The sequence below is a fragment of the Trachypithecus francoisi genome, unplaced genomic scaffold (genome assembly GCF_009764315.1).
Source record: "Trachypithecus francoisi isolate TF-2019V2 unplaced genomic scaffold, Tfra_2.0 Lachesis_group5, whole genome shotgun sequence".
Taxonomy (NCBI): Eukaryota; Metazoa; Chordata; class Mammalia; order Primates; family Cercopithecidae; genus Trachypithecus; species Trachypithecus francoisi.
In genome coordinates, this window is record NW_022681470.1 from 146,342,825 (window position 1) to 146,365,034 (window position 22,210).

General features: G+C 55.9%; 2 protein-coding genes and 1 pseudogene across 7 annotated transcripts in view; 1 reads left to right on the top strand and 2 right to left on the bottom strand.

Annotated features, from left to right (window-relative positions):
* Positions 1 to 1,868: 1,868 nt before the first annotated feature.
* On the top strand, positions 1,869 to 7,472 carry SMIM24 (small integral membrane protein 24). Its single transcript, XM_033198216.1, has 4 exons — positions 1,869 to 2,031; positions 3,239 to 3,350; positions 3,692 to 3,748; positions 6,871 to 7,472. The coding sequence occupies exons 1-4, from the start codon at positions 1,965 to 1,967 to the stop codon at positions 7,022 to 7,024; spliced, it is 390 nt and encodes a 129-aa protein (XP_033054107.1). The 5' UTR covers positions 1,869 to 1,964; the 3' UTR covers positions 7,025 to 7,472.
* A 9,419-nt stretch (positions 7,473 to 16,891) lies between these two features.
* LOC117076267 lies at positions 16,892 to 18,426 on the bottom strand (annotated as a pseudogene). The gene has a single exon (XR_004434299.1). The product of XR_004434299.1 is annotated as a myosin-K heavy chain-like (transcript).
* Positions 17,069 to 22,210, bottom strand: part of NFIC (nuclear factor I C) — a 110,842-nt gene continuing 105,700 nt past the window's right edge. For 3 of the 5 annotated variants that reach the window (XM_033199572.1, XM_033199570.1, XM_033199571.1), the window contains one exon: positions 17,069 to 19,535. In XM_033199572.1, the coding sequence (XP_033055463.1) occupies positions 19,518 to 19,535 (18 nt within the window). In that variant the 3' untranslated portion in view covers positions 17,069 to 19,517. The remainder of the gene's footprint in view (positions 19,536 to 22,210) is intronic. The other 2 variants (XM_033199575.1, XM_033199573.1) reach the window with 2 other exon arrangements.

The following is a 22,210-nucleotide window of genomic DNA, read 5'->3' on the forward strand; positions in this document are numbered from 1 at the left end:
ATTTAACAGATGGGGGAAACCGAGGCACGCAGGGGTGAAATGGCTTCGCCGAGGTCTCAGAGCACGGAGTGCTTTTCTCAGAAAAAGCCCAGGCAACTGACTGACTTTGCAGGGCAGGATCTCCTAGGCGGGTCCCACCCCACCCCCTCTGCTGTGCTCCCTACCTCCAAATCTTCTCCAGCCCCACCTTGGCTGCTGGGTGGGCTTGTCTCTGAGGGGTGGTCCTGACTTCCTAACCAGATTGAGAGCTCTCAGACAGCAGCAAGGCCTCCTTCCCTTTCAAGCCCTGCACAAGATGGGATACACAGTAAGAGTTTAACAGATGCCTGCCTGGCTGGTTCAAGCAGACCTGTGGCCGTCCTCTGGCTGGGATGTGTGAGCCCTGTCCTGCTGAGTGGCCTGTCTGCTCAGCGGTCATCCACAGACCTCTGGAAGGCAGGAAGTGGCAGCAACTCAGCAGGCGCTCATAAACACACGTGCGATGACGCTGGGCCTTCCTACCACTCACCTGGGCCGTGGCTGCTCCCGTGTCAGCTGGGGTGGGGTCACCCTTCGCCTGGGCAGGGCCTGCTATCTAATCAGCTGAGGGACCAAAGTTGAGGACAGGAAAGCCTGGATCCTGAGTCATCAGCCCTTCGGGGCATCCCCCCTTGAGAGCTTCCAGGTTTGCAGGTGGACCACGGGCATGTGGCCTCTGCACACCTTTCCTGTCCCCGTGTGCTCCCACGGCTGCCTGTGGGTCCCCAGAGGCCAAGAACCTGGGCGAGGCAGGATAAGCTGGGGGCAAGGCAGACACCGCTTCAAATCCCAGGTCAGACTTGCTGTGTGACCTTGACTTTCCTGGGCTCTACACGATGAGACTGGCACCATGTCGCGGGGTGTTAAGAAAGGAAATGCGATCTGTGAAATTGCCGGGCACGGAGCCTTGTGTGTACTCTGAGAACACAAAAGCCGACTCTCAAATTAATTTTGTTTTTAGAGACAAGGTCTTGTTCTGTTGCCCAGGCTGGAGTGCAGTGGTGCAGTGGTAGCTCGCTGCAGCCTCGAACTCCTGGGCTCAAGCGATCCTCTCACCTCAGTCTCTTTGAGTAGCTGGGACTACAGGTACAGGCCACCATGCTCAGCTAAGTTTTATATTTTTTGTTTTAGAGACAGGAGGAGGTTGGTCTGGAACTCCTGGCCTCAAGCGATTCTCCCACCTTGGCCTCCCAGAGTGCCGGAATTACAGGCGTGAGACACCATACCCGGCCTTGGTGACTCTTTTTATTTCTTTTGCGACAAGGTCTTCCTCTGTCACCCAAGCTGGAGTGCAGTGGTGCAACCATAACTGGCTGCAGCCTCAAACTCCTGGGCTCAAGTGATCCTCCCACTTCAGCACACCCTAGTAGCTGGGACTGCAGGCGCCCGCCTCGCCTGGCTGATTTTTCTATTTTTGTAGAGATAGGGCTTCACTAAGTTGCCCAAGCTGGGCTCAAGGATCCGCCCGCCTTGGCCTCTCAATGTGGTGGGATTACAGGCGTGAGGCACCGGGCGGGCACACCCTTTTAAAGATATTCTAGTTGTATTTGTCAGTTCCCCCTGTACACAGAGTGGCAGGGGCCTGGGCCGGGACGGGAGGTCGCAGTCATCTCAGTTCCGCCCCTGCAGCAGGGATCGCGAGGGGGTGGCGCTGAGGCTGATGGTCCCCAGGGCAGGGTGCAGGGAGGAGGGACTCCCTCAGTTAATTGTTACACAGGTCCAGAGTCTGGCCTCCCGAAAGGAGAGCAATGGGGCAGGAGCTGGCAGGGGAGGGCAGGATGCCCAACCAGATGGTGCCAGGGGCGGGCCCCGTTCCCAGGTGTCAGGCATCCCCCGCCCCGGGACCACCTGTGCCTTATCACGGGGAGGCAGGGCCTCACCCACACCAAACCTGTGGACGCCGACCCGGGACCGCCGCTGGCTGGCTGCTGGCTCGCTCGACCGTCATGGAGACCCTGGGGGTCCTTCTGGTGCTGGAGTTTCTGCTCCTTTCCCCGGTGGAGGCCCAGCAGGGTAGGTGCAGGGGGGCGGGAGGGCGCGTCGTCGTGGGATGTGGGAGCTGGTCAGGTGATCACCATCTCCCAACTTTCCATGGCAAGAAAGAGGAGAGGGGGCAAGAAGAAGAGGAAGGGTGGCTTGGGGGCCCTCCTCAAACCCCGCAGTCCCGCCCACCCTCCCCCTCGCTGGGCTCTGCCCTCCTTTGTAAGGGCCACCCCACTGCCCCCTTGAGCATCTCCCTTCTCCAGCCCTTCTGAGCACACCTGGCTGAGCCCCGCTTGAGCTCGGCCCCACTCTCAGCTCCCGCCTCCTGCACAAGCCCCTCCCCATCTGAGCCCCCTCCTCCTTTGTAAGCCCCTCCTTCTCACTTCTCCGCCTTTATAAACCCTCCCCGAGTCCCTCCTCCTCTGCAAGCCCCTCCCCTCTGAGCGCCTCCTCCTTTATAAGCCCCTCCCCAGAGCCGCTGCCTCCTCTCTAAGCCCCTCCCACTCGGAGCCTCCTAGTTCACAAGCCCCTCCCCATCTGAGTCCCCTCCTCCTTTGTAAGCCCCGCCTCACTCCTCCTCCCTTATAAACCCCTTCCTGAGCCCCTCCTCTGTTGTAAGCCCCGCCCTTGTGAGCTCCTCCTCCTTTATAAGACCCTCCCTCTCAGCCTCTGCCTCCTTTTATAAGCCCCTCCCATGAGCTCCTCTGCTGTAAGCCCAACCCCCCAGACTCTTCTTTATAAGCCCCTCCCCATCTGAGACCCTGTTCTTCACAAGCCCCTACCCATCTGAGCCTCCTCCTCCTTCATAAGCCCCTCCTCTGAGCTCCTCCTCCTTTGTAAACCCCACCCCTGAGCCCCTCCTTTGTCATAAGCCCCTCCCCTCTGAGCTCCTCCTTTAGAAGCCCCTCCCCCCGAGCCTCCTCCTGCATTATAAGCCCCGCCCCTTCAGAGCCCTCCTGATTTGTAAACTCAGTCCCCTCTGAGCCCCCCTTCTTTATGAGCCCCTCCCCTCTCTGGGCCCTCAGGCTCCCTCCCACTCTGGTAAGGTACCCTCTCCCTCTCTAAACCCCGCCGACCCCCCTACGCCATCCCGGTCTCTGAAGCTCCGTCCCTTTCCAATACCCGCTCTGTTGGAGCACCCCCAGTGCCCTTCTGTGTCTCCTTGCTAGGGTGGTGGGGGAATGGGGGTCTTCTGCCCTGTCCTTCCTCTGAGTCGAACTTCCCCAACTTCCTGCAGCCACGGAGCGTCGCCTGAAGCCGTGGCTCGTGGGCCTGGCTGCAGTAGTCGGCTTCCTGTTCATCCTCTATGTGGTGTTGCTGGCCAACCGCCTCTGGTGCTCCAAGGCCAGGTGGGTGCCCGCCCCACCCCGCTGCCCCCACAGCCCTGCCCAAAGCGCTGCCCCCGCCCCCAGCTTCCCAACCCTCTCTGGTCCCCCCATCACCAGCCTCTGTGTCCAAAGGTCTCCCATTGCCCTGCTGCTCCTCCAACCCCTACTCTCAGAGCCCAGACCCCGGGCCTGCACCCTCGCCTCTCTCCCCAAGATAACCAGCCCGGCAGCCCAGCCCTTCCTTGCGTCCTGGGATTCGTGAGCCCCGGCTGGAGGTTGGGACAGAGGCTGAGGCTGTCACACCGCTTCCTTCCCTTTACCGCCCCCCCCACCCCCTCCCATCCTTCCCTTTATCTCTGCAGGGCTGAGGATGAGGAGACCACGTTAAGAATGGAGTTCAACCCATACCAGGAAGAGAGGTACTACGCATGCGGGCGGGTGTCAGGGGTCTGTGTGAGCCCCTCCTCGGGGTGAGGGAACAGGTGTGCACTGATGACCTTACTGTCCTGAATCCTTCAAGCACATTACTGCCCTGGGACCTTCACCTTTCCTGTATCTTCTGGCAGCTCCTCCTCCTCTTCCAGTCCCCACTCAGGGGTTTCCGGCCTGGCCACCTGCCTTCTTGACGCTATCCCCAGCCCCATGTCTCATTCACGTTTATCACCAGCAGAATGGTCTTAGTCGTTCACTAATTTTTTTTTTTTTTTTTTTTGAGGCGGAGTCTCGCTCTGTCGCCCGGACTGGAGTGCAGTGGCCAGATCTCAGCTCACTGCAAGCTCCGCCTCCCGGGTTTACGCCATTGTCCTGCCTCAGCCTCCCGAGTAGCTGGGACTACAGGTGCCCGCCATCTCGCCCGGCTAGTTTTTGTATTTTTAGTAGAGATGGGGTTTCACCGTGTTAGCCAGGATGGTCTCGATCTCCTGACCTCGTGATCCACCCGTCTCGGCCTCCCAAAGTGCTGGGATTACAGGCTTGAGCCACCGCGCCCGGCCAGTCGTTCACTAATTTTGAGACATTATGTGGTGCCTTCCAGTTGTGTAGGCAACTTAGCTTTGGTCCTGGCTGTGTCCTCATACCCAGCATTGGGCCTGGAACACAGGAAGTGCTTAATAAATACCTGTTGAAGAAGACTGTGGTGTAGGATTGTGTAGGTGTCTGTACAAGGCCTAGGTATGGGTGACCCGCCTGGACTCAGTGTCTCCTATGACTCTGACTGCCCACAAAGAGCTCAGGGATGCAGACATCCATCATCCATCCACCCATCACCCACTCATCCACCCACTCATCCATTCACCTACTCACCCATTCACCCACTCAGTTATTCACCCATCCATCCATCCATCCATCATCCACTCATCACCCATCTGTTCACTCACCCACCTGCTACCCACTAATCCATTCACCCACCACTTATCCATCCACTCACCCATCCATTCATCACCCCCCATCCATTCATCACCCATCCATCCATCACCTACCCATCCACCCACCCACCATCCATCCACCCATCATCCGTCATTCATCCATCCATCCATCCATCCATTCATCACCCATCTATTCACTCACCCACCCCCTCACCCATCCATTCACCAACCCATCCACTCACTCACCCATCCACCCACCCGCTCATCTGTTCACACACCCATCCATCTACCCACCCATCTATCCGTCACCCATCCATTCACCATCCATCCACCCACCCATCTATTCATCCACCCATCAATCCATCATCCATCCACCCACCCACCCATCCGCCCATCCATCCATCCATCCATCCATCACCCATCTGTTCACTCACTCATCCACCCATCCATTTATCCATCCATCCATCCATCCATCCAGGGCTGGGGGTGACCTTCCGCTGGGAGGTGACCAGCCTGGCTGGGAGAGTCTCAGCTGAGTCCAAGACGTGCCTGAGGGAGAGGACCTGAGTGGTGGCTTTGTCTAAAACCTGGTTCAGCCCCAGTAAAATCTGATTCCTATTCCCAGGATGTACTGGGGGATCTGGATCCCATCTGTACACCTGTACCTGTAGCTTCCTTTCTGCCTTGTTCATTCCTCCATCCATCCACCAAACCATCCACCAGTACATCCATCTATTGGTTTGCCCGTGCAGTCCTTACCCTCCAACCACCCATCCATCAGTCCACCATTAGCCCATTGATCTGTCCACTCACTGACACACCCACCCACCCACCTATGCATCCATCAAACTATGCAGTCTTCACTCTCCAACTGCCCATCCATCAGTCTACCTATCCATTAGCTCATTGATCCATCCCCCCACGTACAGTATCATTCATCCTCCATCTACCTATCCATTGATAAGTTATTCTCTTCCTCCAATTCATCCTCTCATCTACTTATTAATCTGTCCCTCCCTCCATGCAACCATCAATTCACCTAACTGCTTATCTACTCATCCATCCATCTACCTATACATTAGTTCATTGATCTATACATCCATCTATACTCCCATCCACCCATTCTCCATTCTCCATCCCTCCATCATTCTCTTTCCTGCAATGTATGCATCTATCTTCCAATTCATTTATTCAACCTCCATGCAGCAATCCACTCACGTAACTACTTACCTATTCATCCATCCACCCACTCATCCATCCATTCATCCACCAACCCATTCATTCATCCATCCACCCACCCATCATCCATCCATCCACCATCCATCCATCATCCACCCATCATCCGCCCACCCACACACCCACTCATCTATTCACTCACCCACTCAGTCACCCATCTGTTCACCCACCCATTCATTAATTCATCCACCCACTCATCCATCCATTCATCCACCCATTCACCCATCCACCCACACATTCACCCATCCACACACCCACCCATCCATTCACCCACCATCCATCCATCACCTATCCATCTATCATCCATCCACCCACTCAACTATCCACTCACCCATCCAACCACCCACCCATTCATCTGTCTACTCATCCATTTATCATCCACCTATCCACCCACCCACCCATCCATCCATCCTTCCAACCGCTCACCCTGTTAGCCATCCACCCATTCATCCACTCATTCATACACCCATTGATCATCCATCCACCCACCCACTATCCAGCCAGCCATCCACTCATCTACCCATCTATTCCCCAACTTCTTTACCCTCCTACCCATCTATCCATCCATTCATGGAGAAATTGAGTCTTAGTTGCAATGATGAATATGCAGTGTGAACCTCCATATCATCTGCCCAGCCATTGCCCCCAGCCTCAAAAGCAGCCTCCTTCCCCAGGGGTAAACTGAGTCCCAAGAGGCAACGGGGCCCTTTGGCTTAAGTCCATCCATCCATCCATCCATCCCTCCCTCCATGGAGCAATTGAGTCATAAGTGCTGTCTTTGTGAAATGGAAATCGTGAGGCTGCGTAGTTACGGTTATTTTGAAGATTCACTGAGATACCGCTTGTAAAACACTCATCACATGGGCTGGTTCAAGTGAGTGGCCATTAAATAGGAGTGTCTCTGTTTCTTATTATGGTTTGGGGCCTTTGTATCCCTACAGTGAAGACAAGAGAGAGAAGAAAGTGGCCAAGGAGAAAGAAGAGAAGAGGAAGAAGGAGAAAAAGGCAGGGAAGGAAGGAGAGAGCAACTTGGGACTGGAGCTGGAGGAAAAAGAGCCCAGATACCATGAGATAGCAAAGAACACAGCCAGGTGAAGATTCCCGGCTGCCTCTTCCAGGCAGTCCCCCAGAGATGCCTCTTCTGCCCCCTACAAGCAATGCCCTGGATTTTAATCCAGTGAAATGACTCCATCTGGGATTCAGAATACAGTGTTCTCAAGTGAGGAAGGCTTGGAACCCACCCCACCTCCCTCAATGGGGGCTATCTGGGCAAACATGGTTTTCATGCACCCCTTTTCCTGAGCTTGGTCCCTGCCTGGTGATTCTTCTTCTACTTGGAGAGCATCCCTGGTTGAGACACCCACAATCCTCCACCATCTCATGGCTCCACCTGCTTCTACCCACTGCCTGATTTCTTTTCTTTCTGCCTGATGTCTACTGGCCAGAACTTCCCCTCTCCCATGCACCCACTCCCAGCTGAGAGTTGCTTCCCGATGGCCTGCATTAAAGCATTCATAAGAGCCCTTTGGAATGGCTCCTGTCATCTCTTGGGACTCAGTTTACCTCTGGGAAAGGAGGCTGCTTTGGGGGCTGGGGATGATAGCTGGCCAGATGATAAGGAGGCTCAGGCTGCACAGGTGCCCAGATGCCCTGGGCAGATTAAACACTCCCCCGGCAATCTGGTTTTTTGCTGTTCTGAGCCCTGGACTTTGAGCCCCGAGCGCTGTCTCCACAGAAATCTTTGCTCCTTCCCCCACTCCACCATGTTTGGGGCACGTGACTTTGTTCCTGGGAGCTGTATCTTGGAGGGTGGGGGTGCCCCAGGGCCCTGCAATATCTTGGAAAGGGACTAGTACTTCCTTTTCCCAGTTTCTATTCTCCCGTTTCCCCTCACCTTCTCCGGGCCCTGGACCTTGCCCTGAACAATGACCATTTCTCTCTTTTTTTTTGAGATGGAGTGATCTGTCGCCCAGGCTCTGTCGCCCAGGCTGGAGAGCAATGGTGTGGTCTTGGCTTACTGCAACCTCTGCCTCCCAGGTTCAAGCAATTCTCCATCCTCAGTCTGGCCACAATGACCATTTCTTAATGAGGATCTTTTCCTTTTCCTTTCTTTTTTTTTTTTTTTGAGACGGAGTCTCGCTGTGTCGCCCAGGCTGGAGTGCAGTGGCGCGATTTCAGCTCACTGCAAGCGCTGCCTCTCGAGTTTACGCCATTCTCCTGCCTCAGCCTCCCGAGTAGCTGGGACTACGGGCGCCCGCCACCTCTCCTGGCTAGTTTTTTGTGTTTTTAGTAGAGACTGGGTTTCACCATGTTAGCCAGGATGGTCTCCATCTCTTGACCTCATGATCCGCCCGTCTCAGCCTCCCAAAGTGCTGGGATTACAGGGGCCCACCACCACTCCCGGCTGTTTTTTTGGTATTTTTTAGCAGAGATGGAGTTTCACCGTGTTAGCCAGGATGGTGGTTATTATTATTATTATTATTATTATTTTTTGAGACGGAGTCTCGCTCTGTCGCCCAAACTGGAGTGCAGTGGCCACATCTCAGCTCACTGCAAGCTCCGCCTTTCGGGTTCACACCATTCTCCTGCCTCAGCCTCCCGAGTAGCTGGGACTACAGGCGCTCGCCACATCGTCTGGCTAGTTTTTTGTATTTTTTAGTAGAGACAGGGTTTCACCGGGTTAGCCAGGATGGTCTCGATCTCCTGACCTCATGATCCGCCCGTCTCGGCCTCCCAAAGTGCTGGGATTACAGGCTTGAGCCACTGCGCCTGGCCAATGGTTATTATTTTTTGCGACAAGGTCTCACTCTGTTTCCCAGGCTGGAGTGCAGGGGTCAGGACTTCTCCACTAGGGGGCATTTGGAAATTAAAAAAAAAATAAAATATTTTGTAGAGACAGGGTCTTGCTCTCTTGTCTAGGCTGGAGTGCAGTGGTTCCATCATAGCTCATTGCAGCCTTGACCTCCCGGGCTCAAGCAATCCTGCTGCCTCAGCCTCCTGAGTAGCTGGGACCGCAGGCGCGCATCACCACACTCAGCTAATTTTTTTTTTTTTTTCTGAGGCGGGGTCTCCCTCTGTTGCCCAGGCTGGAATGCAGTGGCACGATCTTGGCTCACAGCAACCTCCAACTCCCAGGTTCAAGCAACCGTCATGCCTCAGCCTCCTGAGTAGCTGGGATTACAGGCGCCCGCCACCATACCCGACTAACTTACACGTTTTCAGTAGAGAGGCAGTTTTGCCGTCTTGCCCAGGCTGGGCTCAAACTCCCAGGCTCAAACAATCCATCCTCCTCGGCCTCCCAGAGTGCTGGGATTACAGTCGTGAGCCCCCGTGCCCGGCTAATTTTATTTTTGATAGAGCTAGAGTCTCGCTATGTTGCCCAGGCTGGTCTCGAACTCCTGGCCTCAAGCCATTCTCGCATCTCGGGTCTCCCAAATTGCTGGGATTGCAGGCATGAGCCACTGCACCCGGCTGCATTTGGAATCTTTTTGCGGGGGCATTTTGGGTTGTCACAAGCCTGCCCCCGGTTTAGGGTGGCGAATCGGGGTGATCAACCCAGCAGCCTGCAGTGCTGGGACGGCCCCCACTTCCCTGCCAGAAATCTCATCACTCAGAAGCCAAAGGCTGGACATGACCGAGGTTTTCCGTAAGATCCAAGGAGGGTAGGTTTCCACCCCTCTGAATTTCCACCCCAGCCCCGGCTGACCCCCTGACCTCGGCTCAACCCCTGCTCTACAAGAAGCTTCCTCTGACCTGGCTGGAGCCCCCCTTTCCCGCTGCAGAGAGGAGCAGGGATGGGGGAGGTGGGTGGGGTTCCCGGTCTGCCCACAAGGGGGCGCCAAAACCTCGCTGCTGAGAGTGGTGGGGGCCACCGAAGTTAGGAGGGGGACGTGGGAAGGGGCCTGGGACCCCCCCATCCTCAGTGTCCTCGGTGCCTGTCACCAGGAAGGCGTGGGGCTGTGTATCTGTGTGCCTGCTGCCCTGTTAATGCACCTTACCTCGCTTCTTTGTGCCTCCGTTTCCCCATTTGCAAAAAAGGATCATCCTTGCCTTGCAGTCTTATGGGTAAGATGGAAGCAGCCCATGGGGCAAAGAGCTTTTCTGGCTCAACCTGGGGTTTTGGAGTGGGGGATAGAATGGAGGGCCCCGTCTCAGCTCCCCAAGAAATAGTCTCTCACGCTCTTTGTTTTTTTGAGACAGGGTCTTGCTCTGTCGCCCAGGCTGGAGTGCAGTGGCGCGATCTTGGCTCACTGGAGCCTCTACCTACCTACCAGGCTCGAGGGATTTTCCCACCTCCACCTCCCAAGTAGCTGGGACTACAGGAATGCACTCCCATGCCTGGCTAATTTTTTTTTTTTTTGAGTTAGGGTCTTGCTCCATTGCCCATGCTGGAGTGCAGTGGTGCAATCTCCACCTCCCAGGTTCAAGCAATTCTCCCGCTTCAGCTTCCTGAGTAGCTGGGATTACAGGGGTGAACCGCCACACCGGCTAATTTTTGTATTTTTAGTAGAGACAGGGTTTCACCATGTTGTCCAGGCTGGTCTCAAACTCCTGACCTCAAGTGATCTGCCCGCCTCTCAAAGTGCTGAGATTGCAGGCATGAGCTACCACACCTGTCCCCTCTCACATTTTTTTTTTTTTTGAGTCTCACTCTGTTCCCTAGGCTGGAGTGCGGTGGTGAGATATTGGCTCACTGCAGCCTCTGCCTCCTGGGCTCAAGTGATTCTTGTGTCTCTGCCTCCCGAGTAGCTGGGATTACAGGCACGTGCCACCACGCCTCGCTAATTTTTGTATTTTTAGTAGAGATGGGGTTTCACCAAGTTGCCAGGCTGTTCTCGAACTCCTGGCCTCAAGGGATCCATATGCCTTGGCTTCCCAAAGTACTGGGACTGCAGGTGTCAGCCACCGCACCCAGCCCCTCTCACACTCCTGATTCTCCCAGGCCCCAGCCTCCCTCCCCTTCTGACCTCAGTGTGGGAGGGGCCCCCGGGCTGGAGGGGACAGAGCTGGACACGGTCATGCCCCTGAGTGGTCAGGGCTGGGTCAGGAGGGATCGGGGACAGAAGCTCTGCTGGGGCAGGTGGGGAAGGCTTCCTGGAGGAGGGCGTGTTGGAACCATGTTGGGGCCCATCCTTCTGCCCCCAGCCCTCCATGGCTCCCACCTCCTTCAGAGGAAAAGTCAAGTTTTCCCTGTGGCCCACAAGGCCCTGCATGACCTGCCCTGTCCCCCCACCCGCCAACCTCCAGTCGTCCCTCCATCCCTCTCCTCACTCTGCTCCAGCTACACAGGCCTCCTCACTGTTCCTCCAATGAAGCAGGCATGGTCCCGCCTTGGGGCCTTTGCAGGGGCTGTGACTTCTGCCAGAATTTGAGGACGCTCCTTCTCTCCCTCCCTCCGGGCCTCTGTCTAGATGGGACCACTCCCCACCCTTCCTCTGCTCATTGGCCTACTCATCACTTACCTCCTCTGACATCTTTTACTTCTGTTTTATTGATTGATTGACTGATTGATTGGAGACAGGGTCTTGCTCTGTTGCACTCCAGGCTGGACAGCAGTGGTGCAATCACAGCTCACTGCAGCGTCAACCTCCAGGGATCAAACAATCCTCCTACCTCAGCCTCCTGAGACTACAGGTGTGTCGCCACGCCCAGCTAACTTTTTAAGTTTATTTGCAGAGAGGGGGTCTCACTATGTTGCCCAGGCTGGTCCTGAACTCCTTGACTCAAGCAATCCTCCTGCCTTGGCCTCCCAAATCGCTGGGATTACAGGTGTGAGTCGCTGCACCCGGCCACTTCTGTTTGTTCTTTCCTGTTCTTCCTGACCTGGAGGAAGCTGTAGATTCCAAGAGGAGAGCTGATTTTCAGTGTTTTGTTCGCTGCTGGGTCTCAGTGCTTGCACCCAGGAAGTCTTTGCTCCATGACTGGGAATTTGCCAGGTGGCAAGAGAAGGCATTTTGTGCATTTATTGAGCACTGACTGTGTGCTAGGCTTGGACGACTCCAAGGCGTAAGGGAGGGGGCGGAATCCCCTGTGCCTGGCATGCAGTGGGTGCCCCATAGATGCCTCGTGGAATTCACTGATAGCTCTGAGACTGCTGCGGGAGGGAACCAGGCTGGAGAAAGCTGGGAAGGCTTCCTGGCGGAGGAGGACACCCGTGTGAAAAGGTCTGCACAGACGGGGAGGCAGGAATGAACAAAGGCCCAGGGGTATGGGACACAGCCCGTCCTACAAAGGCGAAGAGGTTACAGCCACCAGGGGCGTTGCTGGGACAGGTCTGGCCTCAGAAGCTCGTTCAAAGCCACCATCTAAAGTGGGTCTCCCCCACCCCCGGGCACTGTGGAGATGAGTGCTGGATCACTCTCTGGGGTGGGGCCGTCCTGGGCACTGCAGGGTGCTGAGCGGCATCCCTGGCCTCCACCCACTCCATGCCAGGAGCACGCCCCAGTCGCGACAACCACAGATGTCTCAGACATCACCCAGTGTCCTCTGGGGGGCAGGATTGCCCTTGGGTGAGACTCCCTGGGTTAGTGGATTTCATGGACCCCTCAACAGACTGCGTTCCATGATCCTCCACCCTGCTGAGGTCCTAGGAGGCTGCACACATTGGAATCCACACCCTGAGGGGGCGAGGAGGAGAATCCCAGGAGCTGGGGGTCTCCCTGGTCTCCGTCATCCACCCCATTGGGAGCTTACCCTGGTGTTTACTGTGAGCAGGGAGCAAATCTGATTTTTTTTTCTCCTCCAAATAATCAAAGCAAGTCTCTCCCCGCCAGGCACTGTGGACGTCTTGTGTGGATGAATCTTGGTCCTGGCCACTGCAGAATGCTGAGCAGTGTCTCTGGCCTCCACCCACTCCATGCCTTGAGCATCCCCCAGTCATGGCAACCACAAATGTCCCCAGACATTGTCTAATGCCCCCGGGGGACACTTGATCTGAAGCTTTCAGAATCCCAGACTGCCCATCCACAGGGTTCGGGGTCCCCCCACCAGCTCCCTGCAGCCTCTGCCTCTCACTTTTCCAAAGGACACATAGCAACCCACACGGGACACGGAAAAGAGGACCCGGGACAGCCAGAAAGAGTCGAAGCATAGCTTGTTTAATTTTTATACATTTTTTTCTTTTTTCTTTTTTTTTGTCTTTTATTGAATCTTTTATGGAATCCCCCTTTTTTCTTTTTTTTTTTTTTTTTTTTTTTTGCATAGGGAACAAATAAACAAAATAATGACAGCCAGAGTCACTTTCTGTAAATGGTACTTAGGTAGGCGCGTCCGCGAAAACCAAAAGGGCTGCGTAATATACAAGGTTATGATTGGAGTATGATGTGAGGGGTGGGGCGGGGTGGGGAGAGCCGGCGGGTCTGCCCAGGTGTCCCCTTGTCCCCATCCTGCCCTCGCCGTCGGGAGGAGGAGTAGCAGGAGGTGGGGAGGGTGGGGGACCCAGCCGGAACCTTCTCCGGATTGGGTTCATGAGCATTTTTGTGGGTGTGTACGTGTGTGTTATCCGGTGTGCGGTAAGCAGAAAGCTAGAAGGAGAGTAAACTATCCTGGTAATATCAGTAAAATACAAAATGGAAACAACAACAAAAAAATCTCAAAGGAAAAAGGAAAGGAAAAGCAACACCACCCAAAGAGTAAGGAGGGGAAAAAAAGAAAAGAAAAGAAAAGAAAAGAAAAGAAAAACCCAAAGAAAATTGTTTTGTTCTTCCCTCCTTCCTGCTGCCCCCCAACCCCCCACTGTATGCCCTGCCCCATCCTGTCCCCCCGGAGCCTTTGCTTGTTCTTCCTCTGTGTGGGGATGCTCGGGGCCAGGTGGGTAGGAAGCTGGGGGCACAGGCTGGGACTCCTAGACTTGAGGGGGCTTTGGTTTTGGGGGGGGCTGGCTGGGACTCAGGATGAGAGGATGGGGTGTGGATGCAGTCGAGGGGCCAGGGCAGCCCATGTCCCCTTTTCAGAGGGCTCTCTTCCAGCCAGGAGGTGTGCGTGGGCGGCTGGGAGGTGGTGGCTTGGGGGTGCATGACTTCCTTCCTCTCTGGGGCCCTTATTCCTGTTGGATCCCCTTCCTCCTTCCTGTCTCAGGTGTGAGCAAAGCCTTGGGGAGGGGGCTGCCAGGGACTGTGGGGGGCGGCAGGAGAATCCCAAAGCTACACCAGTAGACATGTGAGGCACTGCTGGGGAAAAGTCTGTTTTGGTATCACTGGCAACAAGTCCTGCTGGTGGTGCTTTGGGTCCGCCTCCTCCCCTCGCCCTGTGGGGAGATCAAGGGTGGTGGACTTGACCCCACACTCTGTACCACTGAGTGATGGATGGGCAGTGGTGTCAGTTTGGAGGTGAGATTCTCAGGAAGTGTCTGATAGGGCAGAAATGGGGAAAGATGGGAGGATGCGGAGGAAGCTGGATTGACAGACTGTCCCAGCGCCCTCCAAAGAGAAAGTAAAATCCGGGGTCTCAGAGAGAGAATCCAGACCAAGATAAAAGGTAGCCACTGTATACTCTGTATTATGAGAAACACATTCCAAAATTATATATATGTATAGTATAGCCCTACACTGGAGGTCGAAGTACCATCGGGGAGGTCAGGGTGTAGAGGGGGCCTGCCTGCTGTCTCTTCTGGAGGGCTGGACAGTTGCTCCCGGCTCCAGGACCTGTCTTGCAAGGGACAGTGGGGTACAGCCAAGTCTGTCTGTGCCTGGGATGCCGCTGTCTCTGAAGGTCCTGGGGCACGGAAGGTGGAATGGCCTGCCACCTGGGGACCTGCAGGGGGACCCAGCTCTGGCCCCTCTGAAGGTCCTGGGGCACGGAAGGTGGAATGGCCTGCTGCCTGGGGACCTGCAGGGGGACCCAGCTCTGGCCCCTAAGCGGATCTCCCAACAAAGTCCCCTTTGGCATTCCTTTGGGATCTGATTGTCTAGCCCAGGGTGGGGCTCTGGGGTCAGAACCTGGGTTCCAGACCTGGGCATGAAGGACTCCAGACCCCTTCTCCCCAGACAAACAGGGCTGGGTCTTCCTACTCCTCCATGCCCCATCTCCACCCGGGTCGGTGTCAGGTGCCCCCATGGAATGGGGACAATTTGCATATATTTGGGAGGCCTCCCTATTCTTTCCCACAGAATGGGCAGACCCCAGAGTGGGACTCGGGGGGCCTGGCGTGGGTGTGGTGTCCACAGCAGGGGTGGGTGATCCGGGCTTTGGGAGGGGGGTGGGACAAGGTCTGAGAAGATGTCAGTTTCATACATGTAAAAAGAAAAGCAAACCCCAAACCAACTCTCTCTTCCACCCAGGGATGACAGCACCCCCTTTTGTGAACCCACACTGCAGAGGTGTGCATGGAATCCTGGTTCCTGGTGTTTTTGTCTTATTCTGTCTGCAGCAAGGTGCCTGGGAATTTTGCCCTACCGGGACCCTGTATCTTTTCCAAGAAATGGGGGGAGGCGGGGAGAACTAAACCAGCCACAATATGCTGCCCGCATGGGCTTCTGCCTGCTGTACTCGGCCAAGGTGCCAAGTGAGCCCAGGAGGCAAGCTCGGGGCGAGAAAGGTGGCGCCCAGCCCAGGACTCAGGGCCCCCAGATGTGGGCTGCGCAGGGGCTTGATGGTCCCGATAGTCATGGTGCCACCCATTCCCTTTGCCACCGGTTGCTCCCAGTTCCCTGGCAAGACAGATTTGCGCAGGAGGGGGGCAGAAAAAAAAAAAAAAAGCCAGAAATCAGCTACATGGATGCTGTGCACAGCCAGCCTACGCTCTCTGGCCAATGGATATACTTAAGGGCAAAGTCGTGGCCAGCTGTGGTGGTCTGGGCTCTCCCTCTGTGTCACCTGGGGAGACTGCTGAGGTGACTTTTTGGAAGAAAACATGGGATGAGTGATGGTGGCTGTGGAGACCACCCGAAACCCCAGGGTGGGGGGCCATGGTGAATGAACGGGACCATCTGCGTGGGTCCCTACACGAGATGCTTGGAGGGCCCGGGAGGGGCCGGAGGTGGTTAGGGCTGCAGGAATGGCCTAAGGTTGGAGAATCCCAGCCCTGGGTCCTCCCTGCCTGGCTGCCCCACTAACCATCTGGCTATTGTCTTATCTTTGGTCAAGTAAAAAGCAAAGGAAGCTGGAGTTAAAAACAGAAAGAAAAGAAAAAGAAAGAACAAGAGAAAATAAAATCAAGGACAAGACAACAGCATGGTCAGCCACCGGACCACGGCCTGTGACTTGGTGCTGCCTGGCTGTCCCTGCGCCCTGCCGGACCCTCGGCTGGGCCTCCAATGGCTGAGTCAGGCCCGTGGGTAGACACACAGACAGACAGACAGATATTGCATATATCAGGTTTTGTTTCTGTTTGTTTCATACCGGATACCCTTCATATTCACAGCTGGAAGACAGAGACAGGGGATGGGGGACAAAGGAGAGGGTGGGAGAGAATGCCACCCGGGGTGGTCTCTGGATAGGGGAAAAGAGGTCCTTTGGCAAGAAGGGTGGGGGTGCACAGGGCAGGGGAGAGGGGGTGCCTCTGAGGTGGGTGTGAACAGCATTTGACCCTGAGCCAGGGGTATGCCAGTCTGCATGAAAAGTGGGGAGCGGGGAGTCTGGCTGCAGGTGGGGTAGCCACCCCATGGTTGAGGGGACAGCCTGCAGTGGGTCAGTGAATGGTGTCTGGGGGCCGGCCTGTGGCCCAGGGACCAATTAGAGAGGAGAACCCTTTCCCGGGGCCAAGGTGGGCCCTAGAGGTCTGTCCTCTGGGCAGGGGTTCAGAAATGACCCCTCTGGGTACCCGAGAGCAGGGTTGGGGATGGTAGAGGCTGAGCACCAGGGGGCACCCCTGAATACAGCAGGAGGGGAGACAGGACCAAGGACAGCCAGGAACTGGGTAGACCTGGGGGCAATTGTTTTCAGTGGCTTGATTTTTAGCGTGGTTTTTCTTCTTCTTTTTTTTTTTTTAGATTCTCACTTTCTTATTTTTTATTTTTTTTTTTACAAATAGAAATACATCCCTTTTCAATTTTTATTTTTTATTTCATGTCACTGTTTTGTCTTTTTTTTTTTTTTAAACTACACGAGCAGAACATGCAGCTATGTGTGTGCGCTGATATTGTTTAAAGGTAATACTTATTCTCGGAAGGCAAGGCACATCTTGTGGTAGAAAATTTCGTGCAAATTAGGAAACATGGAATTTTTTTAAGGTTTTTTTTTGTATCTTTTTTTTTTTAAAGAGGAAGTGGGGGGCAGGGGGGGCGAGGGGGAGGGAGATAGAGCCAGGTATAATCTGCCATGCATGTGTGTCAGCGCCGCCAGCTGACCTCGGGAGCCAGGTCGCAGGAGTCCTTGACTAAGCACCATGCAAAGTTAGGTAAAGAGTTGGTTCTCGTCGCGCCCTGACCCTCGGGAGCCCGGCTGGCCCCCCTCCCCAACCCCACGACCCCCACCCTGGCTGAGAAGCTTCCGGACACCCCAATGGCACAACCCTACCACCCCCTCCCCGGCCCGCCCTCCTGGAGAGCGGCCCACACTTTGGTCCCCAAGGGCCACCGGGGGGCGGGGCCCTGAGGACAGACAGACGGACGGACGGACCAAGGGTTTGAGGCCAGAGGATGGCGAATCTCTCTTGGGGGTGATGGGGAAGGGTCCTGGGTCTTTCTCTTCAGGAGCCAGCGGGGTCGCCAAGCTCCTGGGGCTAGTTTGGGAGGAGAGTCTGGATTTCCGGGGCAGGGGGGTGAGGCTAAGGGCAGGTGAGACCCGGAGACCTGCCCTGGCTTTGGCCTGGGTGCGGGGAGGGGGCCGTGGTGGGGGGAGATTCTCCCTAGGCATGGAGGTCAGTTGGGGCTGGGCTGGGTGAGCCGGGGAGGGGTCCTTGTGTTTGAGCTCGGTGGCCCTAAAACACCTAACACCCCCTCCCAGGCCTCCCCTAAAGATGGCGATCCTGGGGTGGGGGTGGAGGTGTGGATGGGGCCAGGGAGCCGGGGTAGGGGGCACCTGGCGTCCCCAGCTTAGTGTTTTTGGAGCGGCTCAACGGAAAAACGCTTAGCAGATGGGAGGCCCCCTACACGGCCGCGAGGGGGCCCCGAGGTGCGACGCCGAACCCCCCCAGAACCCTCCCCGTCCCGAGCGGGGACCGCTGGCGTCGGCCTCCTCTCTCCTCTGGGGGCCCAGCCGTTATGCACGTCCCCCGGCTGGGCCCCGCTTGGGGGGGCGATGAAAGTGCAAACGGCAGTCCCCCTTCGCTGGGAGGCACCAGGGAGGGGGGTCGCTCCAGAATGTAAGGCACTGGCAGCGGAGGCGTGGGGGGCGCACCGGCTTCCCCAGAGCCCATCCCCGCGCCCCGGCAGGGCAGGATGCTTGGGAGGTGACACCCAGCTCTGCCCCTTGGGCCACGGAGGGGCCCCATCTCTCTAGCTCTGGGAGGGCACGGCGATGAGGGGTGACTGGAGGGGCTGGTGGAGGGGCTGGAGGGGAGGGGGAGGAGGCCCGTGGCCATTCCGTGTCCCAGCTGGACAAAGGGGGGGGGGGCGGGTGGTGGGAATCAGGCACTTAAACCACTCGCTCTCACCTCCCACCGCCAGGGGCTGATGGGGGGCTCCAGACGGGCACCCCCAACTCGGGGAGCTCTGGATGTCCCGGCTCCCCCATCCGCTTCTTCGGAAAGTGCATTTCTTACAGTGTGTGCAATGTGGGTCCCTCCCTTTGGGGGTGTGAGCCGGGCGAGGTGGGGTGCGGGGGGGCCTCCTATGCCGGGGGTGGGGGGGGAGAGTGGGGGGGCCGGGATCAATTGCATAGACTTCTCCTCCCAAACGGGCGGGCGCGAGGGCTGGAAGAGTCCCCAGCGAGACAGCGAGTCGGCCGGTGCTTTGGGAGGGGCGTATGGGGAGGCCCCACAGCAGGCAGGGCCCCCTGGAGGGCCAGCAGGTGCCTGGGCCTCGCTCCCTCCCCTGGCCAGGGCTAGCAAGCGCCACACACCCCCGTGACATCACCACGCGCCTGCCCCACCCTGCCCGCCTCCGCGGTCTCTGCTGCCCGGCCGGGGTCCGCTGCGTCTCCCTTTCCCCCCAGTGGCTGCGTCCTCGGTGGGGAGGGTGGGGGCCGGTCCGTGTCCGGCAGAGGCGCGGGGGCCCGGGGAGAGGTGGCTTTGCTGGGTGTCGCGCCTGTCGGCCCTGGGCACAGGCTCCAGGCTGTGCTCACCTGGTCTCCGGACAGAGCCAGGGCCTCCGGGGCGCGGGCGGGTGGCAGGCATCTGTCCTTCCCGAGCAGCAGGCGGAGAGATGAATAACTTAGGAAGACGCCCCTGTCCCGGGTCTCCCGTGGGGTGGCGGGGCCTGACCCTCCAGTCCTGTGGCCTTGGCGTCCCGAGAGTTGCAAACGTTGCGTCTTTACCTTTTGTCTTCTTGCTTGGGTGGGTTATTTTTTCTTCTTCTTCTTTTTCCTTTGTTTTTTCTTTTCCTCCTGCGTGTGTGCGTCTGTGTGTTTTGTCTTTCCGGCCGGGCTGGGAGTCGGCGGGGGTGTTCTTGTTCACTCTAATTTTCCACCGAAAACGTGGGCCGGGGGCCAGCTGCGCTGCCCCCTGGGATTCCCAGGACGATGGAGAAGGGGCGAGGGAAGAAGACCTTTGCTATCCCAGATACCAGGACTGAGTGGTCCAGTGGCGACAGAGAGAGGGGAAGAGGGGGAGAGAGAGAGAGAGAAAAAAGGAGAGAAGTCGAGGGGTCAGACTCTGTTGCAGACATGTTTTACCTCTTCCCATGCTCACCCCCTACCTCCTGCAACCCTGTGACCTCAGTTTCCCCATCCCAGGCTCTAACAACCTGCTGGGTGACCCAGGGGAAGTGACTTTGTCTCTGAGGAAGGCTGCCAGACACAGTACAGGATGCCCAGTGAAACCGGAGTTCTGGTTAACACAGAACTCTTTTAGTATAAGTCTAGCCCATGCGACATTGGGGATATACTTATACTTAAAAAAAAGATCCATTTATCTGGAACTGTATTTTATATTTTATTATTTTACTTATTTATTATTTCTTTTTTGAGATGGAGTTTCACTCTTGTTGCCCAGGCTGGAGTGCAATGGAATGATACTGGCTTACCACAACCTCAGCCTCCTGGATTCAAGCATCTCTCCTGCCCCAGTCTCCCGAGTTGCTGGGATTACAGGCATCCACCACCATGCCTGGATAATTTTTGTATTTTTAGTAGAGATGGCGTTTCACCATGTTGGCCAGATTGGTCTCAAACTCCTGACCTCAAGTGGTCCACCCACCTTGGCCTCCCAAAGTGCTGGAATTACCGGTGTGAGCCAGCGCTCCCAGCCTGGAACTCATGTTATTGATTGATTGATTGATTCATTGATTCATTGAGACAGAGTCTTGCTCTCTTGCCAGGCTGGAGTGCAGTGGCATGATCTCGGCTCACTGCAACCTCCGCCTCCCAGGTTCAAGCAATTCTCCTGCCTCAGCCTCCCGAGTAGCTGGGATTACAGGCGTGTGCCACCACACTCAGCTGATCTTTGTATTTTTAGTAGAGACGGGGTTTCACCATGTTGGCCAGGATAGTCTCACTCTCTCGACCTCGTGATCCGCCCACCTCGGCCTCCCAAAGCGCTGGGATTACAGGCGTGAGCCACCGCGCCTGGCCTTTATTTTATATTTTAAAAATCATTTTCTTTTTTATTTATCTTTATTTATTTATGAGACAGAGTCTTGCTCTGTTGCCCAGGCTAGAGTGCAGGTGTGATCTTGGCTCTCTATAACCTCTGCCTCCTGGGTTCAAGTGATCCCTGTAACTTAGTCTCCAGAGTAGCTGGGATTACAGGCATGCCCCACCACACCCAGCTCATTTTTGTATTCTTAGTAGAGACTGAGTTTCTCCATGTTGGCTGGGCTGGTCTTGAACTCCTGGCCTCAAGTGATCCACCATCTTGGCCTCCCAAAGTGCTGGGATTACAGGTGGGAGCCACTGTGGCCAATTTATTATCTTATTTTATTTTGAGACAGGGTCTCGCTCTGTTGCCCGGGCTGGAGTGTAGTGGTGCCATCATAGCTCACTGCAACCTCCACCTCCTGGGCTCAAGTGATCCTCCCACCTTAGCCTCCCAAGTAGCTGGGACCACAGGTACGTACCACCACACCTGACTGGTTTTTTTTTTTTTTTTTTTTTTGTAGAGATGGGGTTTCACCATGTAGACCAGGCTGGTCTTGAACTCCTGCCTCCTAAAGTGATAGGATTACAGACATGAGCCACCACACCAGCTGCCTTGTTTACTTTATAAAGAGTTTTTTTGTTGTTGATTTTTTGAGACAGAGTCTTACTCTGGTCACCAGGCTGGAGTGCAGTGGCGCGATCCTGCCTCACTGCAACCTCTGCCTCCCGTGTTCAAGTGATTCTCTTGCCTCAGCCTCCCGAGTAGCTGGGATTACAGTCATGCGCCATCACACCTGGCTAATTTTTGTATTTTTGGTAGAGACGGGGTTTCTCCATGTTGGCCAGGCTGGTCTCAAACTCCTGACCTCAGGTTATTCGTCTGCCTTGGCCACTCAAAGTGCTGGGATTACAGGCATGAGCCAGTGCGCACGGCCTTGAGAATGTTTTTAAAAAGTAAACAAGGCCGGGCGCGGTGGCTCAAGCCTGTAATCCCAGCACTTTGGGAGGCCGAGACGGGCGGATCACGAGGTCAGGAGATCGAGACCATCCTGGCTAACACAGTGAAACCCCATCTCTACTAAAAAATACAAAAAAATTAGCCGGGCGAGGTGGCGGGCGCCTGTAGTCCCAGCTACTCGGGAGGCTGAGGCAGGAGAATGGCGTGAACCCGGGAGGCGGAGCTTGCAGTGAGCTGAGATCCGGCCACTGCACTCCAGCCTGGGTGGAGAGCGAGACTCCGTCTCAAAAAAAAAAAAAAAGTAAACAAGAGGCTGGGTGTGGTGGCTCACGCCTGTAATCCCAGCACTTTGGGAGGCCGAGGTGGGCGGATCACTTGAGGTCAGGGGTTCGAGACCAGCCTGGCCAACATGGTGAAACCCCGTCTCTACTAAAAAATACAAAAATTAGCCAGGCATGGTGGCAAGTGCCTGTAATCCCAGCTACTTGGGAGGCTGAGGCAGGAGAATCTGGGGTGGAGGTGGTGGTGAGCCGAGATCGCGCCACTGCACTCCAGCCTGGGCAGCATAAGATGGTCTCAAAACAAACAAACAAACAAACAAAAAAACACGAAAGAAAACGAAAAAATTTCTCCCCTTTAATGATGATCCCAGCCCCCCCACGAAGGAGGGACTAGGTCTCCCTCCACTGCTCTGTTTTGCGGGAAGAAAG